The sequence below is a fragment of the Antennarius striatus genome, chromosome 13 (assembly GCF_040054535.1).
Source record: "Antennarius striatus isolate MH-2024 chromosome 13, ASM4005453v1, whole genome shotgun sequence".
NCBI classification, from domain to species: domain Eukaryota; kingdom Metazoa; phylum Chordata; class Actinopteri; order Lophiiformes; family Antennariidae; genus Antennarius; species Antennarius striatus.
Window position 1 is genome coordinate 6,322,925 of NC_090788.1, and position 19,583 is coordinate 6,342,507.

Below are 19,583 nucleotides of genomic sequence, written 5' to 3' on the forward strand. Positions count from 1 at the left end.
TTGTCCAGGCTTTATGGCTACACGTGTTAGCATTAAACGGACCCCCGGTCCCCACCTGAGGAATTGTCCCTCCCCAGGTTCAGCTCAGGATCTTAAAGCCTTTAACTCTGAATTATTGAGCGTTTTGACTGAATTATTCAGGTCTCTAAGGACTGGTAGCTTGTGCAGTGCTGTGATGGCTCATGCCCGGCCTGGTGGTGGCTGAAAACACTGGACACACAGCAACAGGCTTCCCTTGGCCCTCTGCAGTTTGGTCAGCAGGGTGTCCATCATCCTAGTTTCTATTGTCCTACATCCAGGACTGATGGTTGGGGAGAAATCAGGGCAGCCAAAGGGCAACTACAGTACATAGCAGACCAAAACAAATAAGTACCGTCTATATCCTGATTATTAGATCTCATTTTTGGGGACATTTTGAGGTTCTGAAAGTTGTGAGGAAACTTTTCAGAGCTGGCCTGAGCCATCTCATCGTAGATGGAGGAGGGGGCTTGAAGTAGAACTTCGAGACCTATTGATCATTTGTAAGATCTGGAAGAGGAAGACTGAAGATGGAAGAGAATACAGACCAAACAAACGGAAGCATGTCGGTGGCTTCAAACCCACCTGGGCTTGGTTTCAGAGGGAGATCTGGAACACATCCGAGCTTCGAAGTTGTAACACACACACCACACACACAGAGACACACACAACTACATACACAGGGAGAGATGAGACCAATGGTGTATGGTGATGGTGTGTCCATTTATTACACAACACAAAGCACCTACATTATCCACTCCCTGCTGTGTCAGACAGTGGAAGATCTCACTTTTTTCACAGTGATTTTTATGTGGACATGGTTAGACAAGGACATCAAACTATTGCATCTAAATGAAACCAACAAAAGCCTACACACAGAAATACACAGCCAATATCACACACAAAAATAAAGCAGTGTCAACAAACAACAGTAAATTGAGTAAAAAATAGAATTTAATCATTTAAATAGTCTTTCAAAATACAAACATTGATTTGAACTAAATAATATAACCTTTAGTTGCTATTTTTCTTTATTACTGGCAATGTTAAATGTACACTGACTATACAAGGAAGTGTATGAGGTTTGGTAAATTACTGTATTGCTTATTTATATTAATGCACACATATTAAAACTACAAATAGCTGTATAATTTGAATAGTGACACTGCAAATGACCTCGCCTTCACCCTAACTTGCCAAACATAAAACATGTTTGTTAGCTCATAAAAAAAACAACAACAATAACATCAACATATGTGTACATGAGCAGGTTAGCTTGTATTCAGCCCAGGCAACTTTTTTTTTTTTTTTTGCTTCATTTTTTTATTTTTAAACCCCCCCTCCCAAAAAAAAAAAAAAATCAGAGACCAAAAACCTTTAAGAGAAATGTGTAAAAATTTAACAGGTGTATCAGACATCAGTCCCTGCTTGTTGAGTTGTGTTGTTTGACTACTGTAAGTGACCTGCAGTGTTGCGGAGCTGCATCGATTTACCTGTGAAACCATGACAACCACAGGGCAGCCCGCTTAGTGGCAGACGCTTTGCATCATGGGGCATTTTTGGAAAGCACAAATCAACCATCTTTATACATCGTAATGTAAAGAAAACAAAAAAAAAAAGGGGGGAGAAAAGACCTCAGGTGTTCGGACATATAAACCCAATATTTAAAAGGACAATTTAAAAGATCAGCCATGAACATTTATCTTCACAAATGGCCGTCTTCCTCGTTTTGCCTCCTGAGGGAACCCACCGTCGTCTCACCGTGCTACAAAACCTATAAAGCCAAGTTAATGACAATCAGCTTCAGAAAATACACCACTTTTAAAAAAAGCATCCATGTTATCCTGAATGGAAATACCAAACCCACAAGGACGGTCGCAATGTAAATAAAATACCCTCAAATCCTAGAAAGGATGTATGAAAAAAGCAATTTCAAGTATTTACACATCTCAGAACACTGTCAGCTGCACAAATATAATTGTAATGGGGGACTTTGCATCACATTTGCTGGCTTTAAATCATAAATTGCATGTTTGTTTTTATTTAAATGGAACTGTACATGGCTAAAAGATTAAAGGCCATCTGGCCGCTATACATTATATTTACTCTTCTGATTTTGACATCAGACACGGTAGCCTTGCGACTGAAGCTTCCTACGGCGATTATTTTTAATTCTAAGCATATAAATCTGTTGGAACGGTGAGTAGGACCTTCAGGATGTTGTCATATGGCGAAACCAGAAAGACAGATGTTGCATTTCTTGTTGTCCTGAGCCCTTTATGGCCACTGAAGACGTAACGCTTGACAAACCGACAAACACAGTTGTTGGATCTCGCGTTGGTATACATGCTCTTTTATGCAACTTTCATCATTACTGCAGAAAATTGCAGTGACATCTCATCACACACCTATCACTCATATAGGTCAATGTTAGACACGTTAGCTCCTAAGTCAAAACAGGTCAAATAGGTCAAACCATTATTTCTGGAAATCAAAAATAGTGGTCAGATCTAGCTGAAGAGAATATAAAAAAGCAGATGAGGCGTATGCATTTCTTTTCTAAGCACTGCCACATGGGCTTTAATGTCAAAGAGTTGTGTTTTTCCCTGATCTCAGTGAAGCTCATTGGTTTAGACTGCACAGGAATGCAACACGCTTGCCTTTACAGAAGCCATATTCTTATGCCAATAGGACTTTACATAAAACACTGAATACCTTCTAAAAAGAGCATTTCATGACAACATCATTTTTATATGCACTTCTCCTGAACTATAAATGAATTACACACCTTTGATAAAGAATCCCGCAACTCTTACATATACCAGTGGCTCCCAACTCCAGTATTTGACCCCAAAAGTGCTGGTGGCTTCATGAACGCATCTGGCAACCAAACCCAATTGGTTACTACAATCTAATATTAAAAAAAAAAAAAAAATCAACACCTGGAGTCCTGAGAGTGGAGAACTACTGATATACACAGAAAGTCAGATGTCTCACGCTCTTATCTATACGTTCACTTGACAGACAGTATTTGAGTCATATTGCTTTAAACATATTGCAAGTAATTCCTATGGGTTTGCCTACAACGGCATACTAAACTACAGTAAAGAAAAGTACTCCATGTGCGCGTCTCTCTGACTCTAAGCTGGACCCTCAAGCCTGTCTCTGGATGTGTCGATATGGCTTTCATGAGTCGAGTTCGCATCGTTTCTAAACGGTTCCAAAGCCACCAGGCTGCAGTCTCTTGTAGGACATTAACTGTTCTTCAGTGGTTTAGCGACTGCAGGTGGATGCTGTGATGGAACACCATTAAAATAGTTGAAACTGAGTTTTTCTAGCATTTTTGTTTTCACTCTGGGCCCTTTACTCACATCTTACTGTGAATTACCAATCCCCATTTATGGACACCAATACAAGTTTATTCCTTGTGTTTATTGTCTCTTGAAATAGTTCATTTCTCACAAACCACTCATTTATTCTTTTGGGGGTTTTTTTTTTTTTGTTGTCTCTGTGGCTTCTCGTTTTCTGCCTCTTGCTTCCTCCTCATCCTGTGTTAACTCCTGCTTTCAGGCTCTAAGGAGAGTCCATCATGGCTTCCAGCATCTCCAGGAATAATTTGTGCATGGGGACACCACCGCGGGTTTTGATGCTGTAAAAGGTGTTAAGAGCGCGTCCTGCAGTTTGTCTGAGCAGCGGCAGTGTTAAGAGGAGGCGTCCTGCCCGTTGGGGGTCGTCCGGGCGCCGCTGACATTCCAGCTCCAGTAGGGCTTGGTGGAGGAGGTCTCGCAGCTTCTGCACAGCCTCCATGTCTTCAATGTAAACAGAGTCTGGCACAAAAAAAAAAGCAGGGAATGCAGGTTAAGACACGGTGAAGGGTGTTAATAATTTCCCACCTTCTGCTACAGATAGAAAGCCTGAGCTGTAACTCTCCACAAAAACACACTAATGTCAGGTGTTGTTGGCAAAACAAACAGTAGACTTGTGGTGTAAGCACGACAGGCCACATGATCTGCTGTTGATAGTAATCTTAAGTTAAATTAAGGTGTTTATCATTACGACTGATAAACACGCTGCTGTGTGACTACTAGAGCAGTTTCTGTGATGGTAGCTCTGCAATGCAGTAGCATCAGGCTAATGTTAGCTGGTTTAAAGGGTTTCATGTTAATAAAATAAAAACAACCTCCAGAATGATGATAGTCGAGTCGACAGCTCTTAAAAAAATGGACATCATAAATGCAACAATGGTAGAAGTGATTAAAATTCACTACAGACCATTTCATTAGGTTTAACATGTAAAGTATATAAAATGCACACTAAAATTTGCTTTGATTTTTCCATAAAGCTGGCAATAAATTTAATATTATGCATTTAAAAAAAAGTGTATTTTCCTTTAAAGTTAGAGGAGCTCTTAAATTCAGGGCAGATGGGGCAACTCCATTAGAGAAGGTTCACTAACACCACGAGAGAGCACGTTTTAGTGTGATCTAATTATGGTAGAATTTATGTACTCAGACCACATGAAGTACACCACATTTGTTGAGTGGCACAAAAAAAAAAAACATTAATGTTTGACATCCAAAACAGCGAGTCCCACCTATATGAGGGCATAAATCATCTACACAAGTACCTGAGTTAGTAAGTGCGATGGCTTTTAGCATGACGAATTCCTCCCGGTCCACGTTAAGTGCACGGAAACGGCGAGCGAGTTGACTAATTGCTGCATTTAGCTCCGTCAGTCCAGCAACACGTGACATTTCCTCGTCGAGGACGAAATCCTCGGCGAACACCACCTCGTCCTCGCAGCCGAGCGAGCGGTACGCTACGCCCAGCACCAGCACCTCCAGCCAGACCGACTGCAGCACAGACATCTGGTCTGCTAGGGACAGCGAGAGGAAGCCTGGAACGAGACACAGAGGGGAATAATTAAATGCAAAAGAGAACTGGCAATCAGTTTCATATCTTTACAGCAGTCAAATACAGTTTGTAAAAGTTATTTTACTTCATCGTTTCAGCTGAACTCAGTCAGGAGGGTCTAGGAGGTGTAGGATGACAAGTTCCATTCCATTTTTACCTAAACATTTTAATGTAGCATTCGATTCTTGTAACAGCTGGGATGTATGGAACACAATGTGTTCTAGTGCTGTGAAACACACAAGTCACGGCCCGACTGCAGGTCACTGAGGCCAGATCACTGCATCTGATCCACGGCTGCATGCCATCACCGGGGGTGCTCCCATACTTTACTCCCCCTTGCATCTCTTACCAGGAATGTGTTTGGCCCAGCCGATGATGACGACCAGCTCCCGATCAGCGAGGTCGCAGAGGGTGGTGAGCGTGCGCTGGGCCGTGTCGGGCTGCAGGGGGTCAGGCATGGCGAACAACTTTTCTGGCTCCGCCACCAGCAGGTGGGACACGATGATGTTGGAGGAACCTACGTAGATAACGCAGAACCGGTTAACATGTCGTGCAAATAAATCCATACCTAAATCAACGCAGAAACGTTCTACTCTGACTGATGGAAGCTTTTGTTTAGACAACTTTCGAGACTGGAGCATTTTTGCTTTAAAGCTGTTGAAATCCTCAAATTTATGCTAATGAGCAGCGAGAATGTAAGCCATCTAAATTTGTGCGAATAGGATCAGCTGAGGCGTTTCACTCCTGAGGGTAAGAACTTGCACCGAGCTGACTGTGGAGGGCGCCGTTTCCTAGACAGTTCCAGCGGATTTGAGGTGTTCTGAGCGTTACTTGTGATCTCTAGGAATGGACAGCGGAGGAGAGGGTTTCCCTCTAGATCAGCTGAACTCACGACCTCTGAAGCTGGAGGGTGCAGGAAGGCGCTTAACAAAGAACAAAACTAGATCTGCTTGTGTTTACTTTATTTTCATCAGGCTACACACTGGCCACAATCGATTAACAGCCGAGGGACGCGTCGCCTTGACCGAACAAGACTCCTCTTCGCTGCATGGATATGTATGAATGAGTTTTTAAAAAGATGATAAAAATCACGGGTTTTCACAGCCGACCGTTGGTGTCACCCCACCGTTCACCCTGTCATGTTAGTGGATTCACTAGACAGAGAAAGAAAAGCAAAAATCACCAATACGTGATTAAGATGATGCCGATTCAAAAGTTATGACGCCTCGTGGAGAAAAAGAATAAAACAGACAAAAAAAAAAAAGTCTTTCTGGTTTGTTGTCTATGTCCACGTCAAACGAAGATTAAACAAGGCAGTCAGAGACTGCAACACCCCTCGACTTACCCTGACCTACTTCCAGGGTAGGATACCCTGAAAATAGTACCTGATAAGTTTCTAGCTTTAACCTTTCAGGGTAGGTCAAAGTAACTTTGATCTACGGTCTTGGCCTTCTCCCTCGTCTCTCTATCTTGGGGCGTCAGTGGCTCAGCGGTAGAGCAGGTCGTCCAATGTTCAGAGATTCAGAAAAAAACACCCGGAGGTGAGCTGACAGTGGGAGGCGTCAGCTCACCTTCGGAGCACTGCCGAGGTGACCCTTGAGCAAGGCGCCGTCCCCCTTACAAGTTGCTCATTTGGGGAGCACCACAAAGGAGCTGCCCGCCACTCTACCTCCTCTGCATGCGTACAGGCCCCCTGTGTGTGTGTGTGTGTGTGTGTGTGTGTGTGTTTGTTCAGGGCCTGTACACTCACATATGCATGTGATTGGATTGGACTAACTAGAGTGTGCTCTTAATTTCCCCTCGGGGATTACTAAAGTATATTAAATGAAAAAATTTAAATTAAATTAATCTGGTTCATGAGTGTACAAAAGTTGAAATTTGACCCAGTTTTCTCAAGGTCATCATCTCATTTTCATCCCCTTTGCCATCCAAGTAATGTACTTTATGTTCCATCTTTCTTATCTGCAACGTTTGCTAAGATATTTGGTGGACTAACGGACGGACGGACAAACACCCAAACGCTTTAACTGCGACTTGTTTTAGAGGCAGTATCTGGAGGGCTATCCTGCCTCTGTGGGGGGAGAAATCACACATCTTCTGACCTGTTACACAAAGAAAAACCAGCAAGAGGACGAGAATATAAATCCACCTTTCTCACTCTCCTTCATCAGAGGCAGAGGGGTGCTCTGATATGTCGCATTCTCCACTTCTGGGCGTCTTTTGTACTTCTGCCTCCCACCTCTGACTCTGTCCAGGCGAACTCCTGCATTATGAACAAAAACAAGGGTTTACATTCGTTATTTTTAAATGACAGTATTAACAAAAATACATTTTGCATGTACGGTAATTTTAAATCAAAAACGACTCGTAAGAACACTCACCCTCTTTCAGCATGCCTACTTTGAGGCACTTGGTGAAGCGGCACGCCTGACAAGCCTTCCTGCGCCTCTTTGTGATCTCACAATCGTTTGACGCTGGACAACTGTACTCAATGTTACCTTTGATGAAACGATGCAAAGACGCAAAAAAATTATTTGGTTTTCACCTGATTTACTCACTCCAAACATAAAAATTATGCATCACAAAAGGTGACGGAGGTGCAACACACACACCTTGGATGGTCCTCTTGAAGAACGCTTTGCAGGCCTCACATGAAGCCACTCCGTAGTGGTAACCTGAGGCCACGTCCCCGCACACCAAACACAGCCTCTTGGGCAGCGTGCTCAGGGCGTACTTGCATCGCCCCGCTCCGTTTCCGGCGGGACCCTCCTCGGCGCCGTCGCCGGCCTCATCTTTGAAGTGACAGCGCAGCGCTGGCGTGTAAAGCGGCGGAGAGTAACGCTTTGCTCCGTCTCCTCTGGTTCCTCCACCTCCGCTTTGAGACGAGTCTGAGGAGGCCCCCCCAGGACTGGTCCGACCTCCCCCACCTCCCTCCGGACTGCTCGGTTCTGCCTTTATGTAGACATTTGTCTGACACTCCCTGGAAGACATGGTGTCTGGAGGGGGGAAAAAATAAACAACAAAGAAAGGTCAAAATGAGCGGAGGCACGTGACCTTTCACCTGACACCGTCACTTAAACTACCAGCATGCCACCTGGTGATAGGAGACCACAATCTGACTCAGCCAGCATGCGGCACAATCCAAATTATGAGCAGGCATCCAAACACCGATTGGCATTTTCACAAACGCTGCAGTTCTTTTGGTGTGCAGCGTTGTTTTGTTTTACGACATCTTCTGAGTCAAATGGAAATTAGAGTCATTACAACAAGAGGAAGCTTCCATCTCCTGAATCTCTCTCCAAATGTTTACACCAAACCATTTCTGGTCATTACCGTCTGCACCTTTGCTTTTACAGTATCCATGTGGGACAGTTTGAGTGAAAACACAGGAATCAAAAGGAAAGAGGCTGCCTGAAAGCAAAATGAATGCATGCTCTACATTCTGAGACCAAAGACAAGGAATATTAATGTCACTTTACTGCAGTTTAAAACATAAAAGTACTCATGCATTTAGACAGGAATCCAAAATCACTTCTAACCCAACTAACCTAGATGAAACTGAAAGCGTCTATTCTTCCAGAAAACTCTGTCCTTCCTGCACGGATTGTGTAAATCACCCAGATTTGAAACCCAAACATCACAAAGCTGCTGCTCAGTCCTGCTTTTTTCCTTCAAAACCTCACAAAAACGTCAGATTCACACAAAAAAAACAAAACACGACGTCCAGCACCTAAAATAAATCCACATTGTTCTCCACCGGTCTCTCCTCCTCCTCCTCCTCCTCCTCCTCCGCTGTGTGAAGTCTTGTCTGTGACATTAACAGACATTAAAATAGCCAAGGTGACTGAATGAAGGTCGTGACGCTCGTGAACAGTGACCGCACCCCCCACCCCCCCTCCTGTTCAGACACATAAGTCATGCTAAAGTACGGCGGTAAAAGCACTGCAGCAACCTGCTCATCTACCAGAGGCTGTCGGCGCTTCTCACCTCATCTCAAGAGGCAAACATGACACATTTATTCGTGCAATGAGATTAAATCTTCACGCCGCACACAGAAGTCTCAGGAAATTAATTGTTAATACCGAATAGGTGAGAATTTTTAAATGAGATACCATCAGTACCGAAAGGAACCATTAAATATAACAGGTAATTAAATACATCTTTCATTTTTGGTCACAACATTTCCTCAGTTTTGACGCTAACTTTGCTGAAAACATGAAGCTCAAAGCGCAACAGAGTTCAGAAGGTATATCAAGGAAAGCCGTGATTAAATTGCATGGATTCAAATCGCTGCTCAAACTCCTCCTTATGACAAAAGGCATTATGACAGTTAAAAGATTTAATTTCTTAAGTGTACAGTCATGACCTTCATGCAGCTTCTAATCCCAGCAGCCAGATCGCTTACTGTCAATCACAAACCGCCCCCGCCATTAATGAAATGGTTAAACTAAAAGCAGAGCACTGTCTTAGACTTATAATGAATGAAATGAGCAGATCAGCATCCCTCCCAGGACATTTCTTGAATTCAAGTCATTTAAACTAACGGGTTAACATTTTTGTGAAAAATTATGTTGATAAGCCATTAAATCTTTTCCACGAGTGAAAGATTCCCTCAATTTAGCCCCTGAAAAATGACCCAGATGTATTCTGTACAGTTCAACAAAGAAGTGGTTGATGTTTCATATACTGTCTGAAAATAGTAACTCCTTGGAAAGTAACGTATAATCCACTAAAATTAAAAGAACAAGAAAACAAAAAGGATGACACAACATCTCTGCAGCTTCAACCCAAAACCTGAAAGTCATTTGTGATTTTCATCCACACCAGCAATCTGCTGCCATTACCAGCTGCTTTCCCCTCATTTATCGGTTGTGCTGCTAATCCAGATGAACTCAGTATATTTACAAAGTGTTGCAACATTTCAAAAGCTTTTCTTATGATCCATTCACTGCTCCAATCTCACACCAAACCCACAATGACAACATTACACGTTCTACACACACTTGAAACGAGCAGCTACATATAATTTAGCACAGGCATGTCACTATCACTGACTGCCAAAAAGTGTTTTAGGCCACGTAATCAATAAGAAAGTCTTGACCTGTGGTGGATTCTGTTTGTTTCCAGGACTATGAACATGCAGTACAGGATGTTACAGTACATATTACTCATTTACAGACACGAGAAATGAGCAGACTGCAGCTGATAATTCCAGTTATGCACCACATCCCAGAGTGAAAATTTCTACAAAAACAGGGGGGGGGGGTTTCTGTACTTTTACACATACTAACAGGGCACCATTTTCTATATTACTTGTTACATATTTCAGTCTCCGTCTTTCAGTCAGTGCACAAATTGAATGATATTTAAAGGTCATCCGAAGTGCTCGTATCAGACATGGAAACAGGTTTGGCAGTCATGGCAGAGACATTTTGATGAAGGCAGTCACTCCCTGGGTGTTCGCTTCCAAAACACAATCATCCCAGACCGCATTTGTTTTACACACACAATAGGAAGGCCCAGGTGAAAGACTTTCTACATGACATTGTTGGTCTGACTGGGGGAATATTACTGTTTGCTCCAGATCTCAGTGCAAACCAAGAGCCCCTTTATCACAGTTCCTGTTCCAGCAGATAATCTGCTGCTGCTGCCTCTCTCTCTGGAGTTTGCCCCCTCTGGATTTGATTGTAGAACTGTTTGGCAAGCAGCAAAGGGGTCACAGTAACCCGATCCTGATTAAAGTTTAGCTCACTTGCGCCAAGTTTGCAATCTGTGAATGGATCAGGAACAATCAAGGCTACTGATGATCAAACGGTGTGATTCAGTGTTCAAACACATGGGCATCTCTTCCCCATGTGCACCGCTGGCCACTTCCACATCAGCCTTCAGCATCGGTGTCGCTTAGAATGTTTTTAAAATATATGGCTAATAATGTCTGGATTGTGGTGGATAAAACATATCGTAAACGCAACCAAGCCCTGTTTTTGTTTCAGTGAGTTCACACGTGTCGTGTTGACTCAAAACCAAACGAAACAGAGTGTTTCTGAAGGAGTTAGCATGAGCTAATACACCAACACTGTAGTTAGGCTAACCGGAGCTAACTGAGCTAGCGGCGGCTAACGCTAATCCCAGCTGACCAGCTCGCTCCTTTCCGGGGAGCGAGGATTATTTTTGTCCCTCTAACTCGGACTAGCAGCATCTTACCTGAAACAGTGACTAGTTTCGCACGTTAAGTCTCTGATCGGTGTGGCTTCATGGCACAGGTTTGATCAGACGGACGGCTAAACGTGTCTGTCAGCCGCCTGCTGGCTGTCGCGTCGGCGCTGCGTCCTGATGGGCCGGGCTAGAGGCTTCAGCCCGACCGGCTCCGGCAGCAGGGAGAGGACTACTGGTGAACGAGCGCTGCATGCAGCTAGAACACCAGTTCAACCAGCACTGCAGGCTGGGTTATGAAAAAAAATAGTTTGCATATATATTATATAACTCTGGTTTGTCGTTCCCTAAAGATGAGAAGGGAAACCTGCTTTTATATTATGGGGGATCATGACTGGTTTTGACTGTAAAACCCACATTAGTGTATAATAATATGCAGACTGGCAAAGTTAGTGTATAGTCACGAATCAAAAGTCTCAACTCATTCCACCTGATTCTGCACAGATTAGAAATCAGAATGCATGAATGCATTCATTTCATGTTTATTTGTTCCTCAGATTATTTGGCCGTGAATTGACTGACTCTGCTTTTTCTTCTTTGACAGGCTGTGTTCGACATCCCTGCAAGAAGCTCCGACTGACGTTATTACCGAGCTGCTCACACACTCGTACCTGGTTTGTTCCTTTCCGCTCACGCAGGACTTGAACACACTCGCCATGATTTATGCAACAGCAATCCCTTTTCTCCCACCCCGGATGCATTTACTGTCTCTTGTTTATCCCCAGTTGGCAGAGAAATCATATTCACGGCCCACCCTTCCAAGAAGCCAAAGGAGATGCAGATATTATGAGGCACTCAAAATGTTTTGGAAGCCTTAAAAATCATTTCTCTACTCTTTTTGTTTCTTTCTAACCCCCCTTTAATGTAGTTACATCCCGTGAAGCGGTGATGTATTGTAATTGTCAGTGTTTTGTGTGTTCGGCCGTCCACCAAATATCTTCAAAACTATTACAGATAGAACTAGGCAGTCAGAGACTGCAACATCCTGTGACACCCCTGAAGTCAAAATTTTACCCTGACTTACTTTCATAGGTCAGGGTCATTTAATAGAAGACCCATGATCCAAAATGTAACTGATGCATTCTATTTGTCATGAGGTTTCAGAGGTGTGTACCTAATATGGTATAAAAGGGAAAATGTGACCTTGACCTAGTTTGTCATGGTTACGGTTGTGATATAATTTCCATCGCCTTGCCTCTCTGAATATAACGGCTTTTGTTTCGTCTTTGTATCTTATCTTCCTAAGATATGTGCAACAATATCTCAGGATAGAAAATATCTTGTCGTTCTATCTTATCCGGTTCCTGAGCGTACAAAAGTGGAAATTTGACCGTGACCTACTAGTTTTCTCAAGGTCAAGGTCATCATCTCAATTTCTTCCCCCTTTGCCGCCCAGTTAATGTGCATTTTTGTTTCATCTTTCCATCAACAGCGGTTGTGAAGATATTTGGTGGACGAACAGACGGACGGACACACAAACACTGACAACAAGGCAGTCAGAGACTGCAGCATCCTGTGACGCAACATTTTACCCTGACCTACACATTTTTGTGCCTCTGGCTTCCTGAAAATGTTCCTTTTGTTTTGTGATTATATGTCATCAGGTTTCAGAGATGTGTACCTAAAAAGGTATTCAGTGCGCCGTCGTTCCTCGCGGTTAATGCGTTCCAGGAACCACACGCGATTAACGAATTCCGCAATAGAGCAACGAACTATTTATCTTATTATTCACAGTAATTTAAACATTTATAAACCCTCCTAATACTGATATTAAACCACCTTCAATCTGTATCACCTTTTCCCACACTCTGACAGACTGTTGAAAGCACTTTTGTGTTTCACGGAAGTCCGAGACTCACGGAACATAGCGGACTTCCAGTATCACGTGACTGCCTTCCAAAAATCCGTGATGAGTACAAAAGTTGAAATTTGACATTGACCTTGTTTTCTCAAGATCAAGGTCATCATCTCATTTTCATCTCATTCATTTGTTTCATCTTTCTATCTGCAAAGGTTGTGAAGATATTTGGTGGAGAAACAGACGGACAGACGAACACACAAACACTGACAATTACATCACCAATTCACAGGATGTAAAGATGGAAAAAAAATAGATGACCTTGCGAAAACTAGGTTAAGGTCAATTGTACATTCTTTTGCACATATCTCAGGAACCGGATAAGACACATAGGTGTTGTATTCAGGGAGGCAAGGGGATGAATATTAGATCACAACCTTGAAAAACTAGGTCAAGGTCAGATTTTCACTTTTATACCCTTTTAGGTACACATCTCGGAAACCTGATGAGATCTAATCACTAAACAAAAAGCAACATTTTCAGGAATCCAGAGGCACAAAAATGTGAAGATGACCTTCACCTTTATACTAGGTCAATGTCAACTTACCATTTTTGTATCTTTTAGGGTGCAACATTCTGGAGACGGACATTAAAAACTTAAATAAAAATAATCAGAGGTCAAAGAAGCAAAAATGATATGATGACCATTACCTTGGGAGAACTTAAAAGATTGTCTGTTAATATTAACATGTGCACATGGATTAATAACGGTTGCACTTTCATGGTTTTCTGTAACAAGTTAGTTAGACCAATGATCAAAGCTCTAGCTGAATGATGTAACAAAGAATGTTATAAACACATAAACTACAGAAAGATCAAGTCAGGAGGGATTCTTAAAAGAAGTAGGTCGATGAAATCAGGGGGTGTCGCGGGATGTTGCAGTCTCTGACTGCCTAGTTTTTCTTGTTTCTTTCTGAATAAGACAAACATTTCCACCTTTAAGTCCATAAAAGTCCTGCACTGACTGTACGGCAGATGAAGCATTAGGCTACAGTCCAAAAATAAAAGGGGCTAATCCTAGGGGAAGTGTAATATTAATATTTCACCACCATAAAATGTGATGTGAAAACAGATTACCTGTATGTTGAGCTGGAGTTCAAAGCCTTTATGTTTGGGACTCCCAGCGGTCGCTCAATGAAACGCTATTCTCGCTTGAAGTGTGCAGTTCTCAGCAAACCTGCAAAGTAAGCAAATGTTTTTGAGTGCCAGCACAGAATTTACAGCCATGTCTTTTTTTTTCCCCCCCTTTGTTCCAAAATGCCATTTGAAATTAAAAAGGTCAGAGCCTTGAATGTGTTGCAGACTAATATAATGATTTCTGTTTTTAAAAAAAAAAGATGTAAAGAATAAAAGTGTCAGTCTTTACATCAGGAGATGTTTACAACTGTCTAGAGGGAAATCACATATCAATTAAAAGGCCTGACTTCTCTTTCTCTAAATACATATTTCACTGTATCTCTCTCAGTTTCTAAACCCTCCCCCCCTTGGCTGCGTGACACACTCCAAAGGTCACAGTCACAGGAATGCTTGAAGGACAGATCAAGTACAGCCAACACCTTGTCGCTCACTCATGCAACATCATGAGCCAAAGTTTGGTAATCTAATTATTGAGGAAGTGAAATAATTAGACAGACCAATTTTACAAACATAAATAAAGGAAGCATTACACCAACATAATTTTAGTAATTCGTGCCAGGATTTGTACGAAAGCAAACAACATTAAACAACAACATAAGAGAAAATAAATGTTTGTTTCCCTTCCAAACATTGAACTTAGTGTCAAATTTGGACCCAAGCTATGATGTTTTATTCTACTTTTGTGGAAGTGATCAGAACTTTCTTTAAGCGTGACAGTTCTATAAAAAATTAAATAAATAAATAAATAAAAAGACTTGACTTAAAAACTTAAAAAATAAAGTTTAGACTTCAATCAAAACAGACAATTGAACAATATTTTTTTTTGTTACTGAAAGGCACTTAATTTTACAATAAAGGTTATTTTTGGATACACTCTACATAGACACCGCAAATAAATCACTTCTTCTTTTTTCGGGTCTTTACTGCTCTGACAGCTTTCTTATCGTACTTTTGTTGGCAGTCTTTGACCACCGGCGATGCATCACCCTGTCCATAAAACTCAGTTTGAGGCTTTTAAATGCGGCACGCTGTGGAGGCAGGGAGAACAGCACCCACGGGTGACCTTGCCGACTGATCTCGGACCGGTGAAAGGTTAATTGCCCTAGTGGATTACGCTTTAAGATCAGTGACCTCAATCCCGGTCCAGCAGGCTGTGGGTCTTCCACAGTTCAGTGTGTTAAGTCAAAAAAAAAAAGGATAAGGCAGGCAGGGGGGGGGGTTAAACACGCAGCACGGCAATAAAAGTGTACACAGCTGGGGAAACGCGGTGTTTTCATACATGCCGATGCAGGACTCTGCTGTGAAGAAGGACGACACCCGATGCATCACAATCACACATGGCTTTATATTCTTCTGCAATAAAATGACGGTGCAGTCTTATTTATTACGGCATTTATTCGGCTGTTAAAGAGCACGAAACACGAAATATTCTGGCTCTGTTTACGCGTCAAGTGGTTAAAGGTTGATCTGCATGCGTCGTGTGATTCGGACAGAAAACTTGGAACTCAAATATTACACAAGAGAGAGAGAGACCCGCTAAATATTCATCCTGCAGCTGGTGGCCCCCTACACCCCCTACCACCACCACCACCACCCCACCAAGAACGTGGCCGGGAGAACTTAACGCGACCAGGCGAATCAGATGTGTGCATCCAGCTACCGCCTCTGCAAACAGATCGACAATCAGATGAAAAAGGGATCAGTAAGGACCCTAAAGCCCCCCCGTTGTGTGGCTGCTGCAGGGGCAACACCGGTACTTACGGGAAATGTAGAAACATCAAAGGGACGCGTTTTCCTCTGAAGTCATCCAAGTCCTCCTGGCGATCGAACCGGTTTCACGGCGCTGTCCACGTCTCACCGGGGGTTTCTCACATCTCGTCAACGAGTTACGATGAAAACGATGATTTAAAAACAACCGGCAACACACCGACTTATTCGTCCGGTTCGGTTCCGTACGCTGGTGTGATAAATTCTCGTCTTCAACTGCTACCACCGAGGTTGTAGTTGGACATCAGCGTCAAGGTTTCAAGAAGGAACTCACGATATCCGGTTTGAGGAGTTTCAGAATAAGACTCATCGACTAGAATTTTATCCTTCCTGGGGTCAGCTGGCATCGTAAGTTACATCGATGTCCAACACAACAAAAGCTTCACTACATTATTTGATTGTATGAGGACATTCTCTTGAATCGTATACATAATAATATTAACACGAAAAAAAAAAACCCACAACACCTTGTTTCATTTTAACGTGACATTGCAACGCAGTGTTCTTCAGACTTCCGGTTTCCGCCTAGAATTTTGTCGCTAGCTTTACGCGACTCAGTGACGTAAACTCTATGCCGTAGTTTTCCTCCTCCCTCTGACCAATTTGCGTCCGCTTTCTCCGTTACGTAGGCACGCACCCTCCACCCGCGTCATCAGCATTATAACGAGGGTTTGCAGCTCATGAAGAAAATATGACCTAGTCTACGTTCATGTAGTGGCCCGCTTCCTAAAGTGTAGACTGTGTGTATTCTGTAAAAATCAGGGGGCGACTCTTGACGCAATTTGGTGTTTCTGCAGCAGCAAACTTCCCCAATGAAACAGACAAAATGAAATTCCTATAAATTCTAGACTTACTGTAAATTCCTCTTTGTCTAACTGTGGTATACCATTTTAATTGTCATGTATTTTTTTTAATTTTCATTTATTAAAACATATAAGAAAGAAAGAAAAGAAAGTATATAATTAAATCAATTCCAGGGTTGTCGTTAAGGGGATTTTTTTTACGCCAAAGTTTTGTACAGAAAGTTTGAGAAAACTAGGTTTCGCGTCGTTTATAACCACACATCTATGGAAAATGTAGTCATGCTGTCGGTCTTGTGACTCCCTCCCATCTCCCTCCAACGCTACGTTACTGGACAGGAGCCAAACAAGAGGACATTTGGAGATCAAGGCGATAATAAAGAGATTGTGATTTAAAAAAAAAACAAAAAAAAAACAAGACCTGCTATACGCGTTAATTGCGTACGGAATCAATAAAATGATATCATTATCATCATTGGATAATCCCATTTATTTTTCACATAGCAGAAAAGAATAGGAATTCTCTCCTGAACTTTGCAGAATGCTGCTTCTTGAAATAGGCTCCCCTGCTTCCTCTCGAACATGCCTGCTGACAACTGGCACAAGCAGAAGTTGCCACTGAGGAGTTGACAACCTTTAACAAAAAAAAAATTAAATAACCAAGTGGGTGTTGTTGGATTAAGAAGAAAATAAAAAGGGCAATAGCCCGTAGATTTCAGGAGAGATCTGTTTAAACCTTTCATTTGAAGTCAGAAGTGTCAGAAGTGCAGGACAGGAGCGTGTGTGTGTGTGTGTGTGTGTGTGTGTGTGTGTGTGTGTGTGTGTGTGTGTGTGTGTGTGTGTGTGTGTGTGTGTGTGTGTGTGTGTGTCTGTGTGTGTGTGTGTGTGTGTGTGTGTGTGTGGTCACATGCGTGCCGTGCGCTTGGAACAGGGCTGTCGCGTTGCGCGCATGAGAGGAAACACTGACGGCAGTGTCAGTTCGACCTTGAAGCAAGGTCATTCGGTCTCTGCTGCAGACACTGCATTTTTACAGGGCTGCATCATACTGGTGCAGAGTCTTTATTATCATCAGAGGCGAAGGCGGCCATGCTGAATTCATTAGATTCACCCTGGAGCCGGAAAACTGGATTCGCTATAAGCAGTTTGTGTGTTAACATTCATGCACTGGAGGTACAGCCATCTCTCTCTCTCTTGACGGTGTGTTGTGGCTCAGGGTTGAACAATGTAGAGCTGGGGAGTCGGAACGCACAGTGGACGCCAGCTGGAGTCCTCAGGGTGCTCCTTACACCGGGTCCCGACCTAAGACAGGTGTCAGTTAATGGCTACATAGTAAGAAACTTTTCTGGCAGTGTTACAGATATAGCACCAGGCATCAGTGAGGCATAGATAAAACACTGATGTAGAACAGTCTCCACCTAGTCTGTAAACTCCTTGTTCGGTATAGAATCGACTCTAGTAGCCTCTCGTCAACACACCACAGTGTTCTTCAGTGGCAGCTTGTCTGATTCCCAACCAAAAAATTAAATGATTTGGCTCGAATTGGATACTTATCTTAAAAAAATGGTTTAAAGAGCATTTTGTGTGTGTGTATTTCTATATTCAGACATCTTCTTTCACTGCATTGATACTGGATTTAAAGATATATTTCACCAAAATAGTATTTACTTTTTGTATTTTTTATATAATAGCTGTAAAGGTCAGTCATCCATCTTCAGCCATTTGGAAAGAAAGATGACTGTACAGTACTTGGTTTTGTCACCAAGCTGCATCTTAGGGAGCACCACTCCCCTGAAATGTCTAACTTTAAGGTTTTGTCTAATCCATTTGATCCATATGTGAATGTTAACATCTCCTCATTTATGTAGCAGCACCTGGATCTGTCTCCCAATGATTATTACAGTTTGTCATTCACATAAAGAGAAAATGCTGAACATACTAACATACTGTAGATGGATTCTACGTCAGGATCGATTTTCTCTTTAGCTCGGTAACCTACATCTGAACTTCAGCTCTGTTCAGTTCCCTCTAGTGGCAGCTTTGAGTCACTGCAGGGACGGTGCTGATGACGTTATAGCAGCTGTGTGTGTCCTCCAGTAAAAGGTCACCCACCGCCACAGTACATCATTCAAAGGACTTCAATGCAGTGGTTTTGTTTTTACATATCATTCATGAAAGTATCAGATTTCCTAAAGGATAGACGAATATTTACCTGTTTTGTTTTTTTTTTTTGCTCTTTTGCTCCCTTTAAACATATTCAAAATAGAAGCATGTTACCAGGGCGGTAAAAGACGGAATACAGTTGGTTCCAATTCAGGTCATTCTCTTGGTAACCAACAAATAAATTCAAATTATTTGTAATAAAAGACCTTTGATGCAAGGAACTATTCTGTATAAGTTATTCTTTATCTCTCATAGAGAGGGAAATGCGTCTGTCCGTGCCATCTGATTGTTAATGTTTAAGAGGAAAATCTGATAAATTTACTAGATTCATGGCTAAATGTTTTTATGTGCCAGCTATTATATATTTCATGCTATAGATGTACATCAACTGCTCTTTAAAAAGATGTGTTTTGATACAGACAACATAGAGATACAGACATAATTTCCTGCTGCACCATGTTTGTCCTTGGTGCCACATTCAAATAGGAACACCAAGGTCGAGTTTCCAGTAGAGTATCACTTACATGGATCAACTGAGGACCTGCAGCTCATGCTAAAAGGGCCATATTGACAACTTGAAGGGCATTCATACAGTAGCTCCATGATGCAGCACCATATATACGGTCTTCACATCCTGCAGTGTATGTCTGGCATGTATTCACACGTAAAACAAAAGATCTTCTGGAACGCTATTGATCTTCTTTGACTTTCTTAGT

The 19,583-nt window shown here is 42.3% G+C and overlaps 1 protein-coding gene across 2 annotated transcripts; it reads right to left on the bottom strand.

The window, feature by feature from the left end:
* Positions 1–722: 722 nt before the first annotated feature.
* On the bottom strand, positions 723–16,156 carry esrra (estrogen-related receptor alpha). 2 transcript variants are annotated; one of them, XM_068330641.1, is made up of 8 exons: positions 15,902–16,156; positions 14,081–14,180; positions 7,545–7,928; positions 7,314–7,430; positions 7,082–7,195; positions 5,282–5,449; positions 4,646–4,915; positions 723–3,845 (listed from the first exon to the last, which is right to left on the bottom strand). In XM_068330641.1, exons 3-8 carry the CDS (start codon positions 7,921–7,923, stop codon positions 3,592–3,594), a joined length of 1,302 nt encoding a protein of 433 aa, XP_068186742.1. In that variant the 5' UTR covers positions 7,924–7,928; positions 14,081–14,180; positions 15,902–16,156; the 3' UTR covers positions 723–3,591. The 2 variants fall into 2 exon arrangements, with proteins under 2 accessions (XP_068186742.1, XP_068186743.1); XM_068330642.1 differs by lacking the exons at positions 14,081–14,180; positions 15,902–16,156 and adding an exon at positions 11,137–11,292.
* Positions 16,157–19,583: the final 3,427 nt, after the last annotated feature.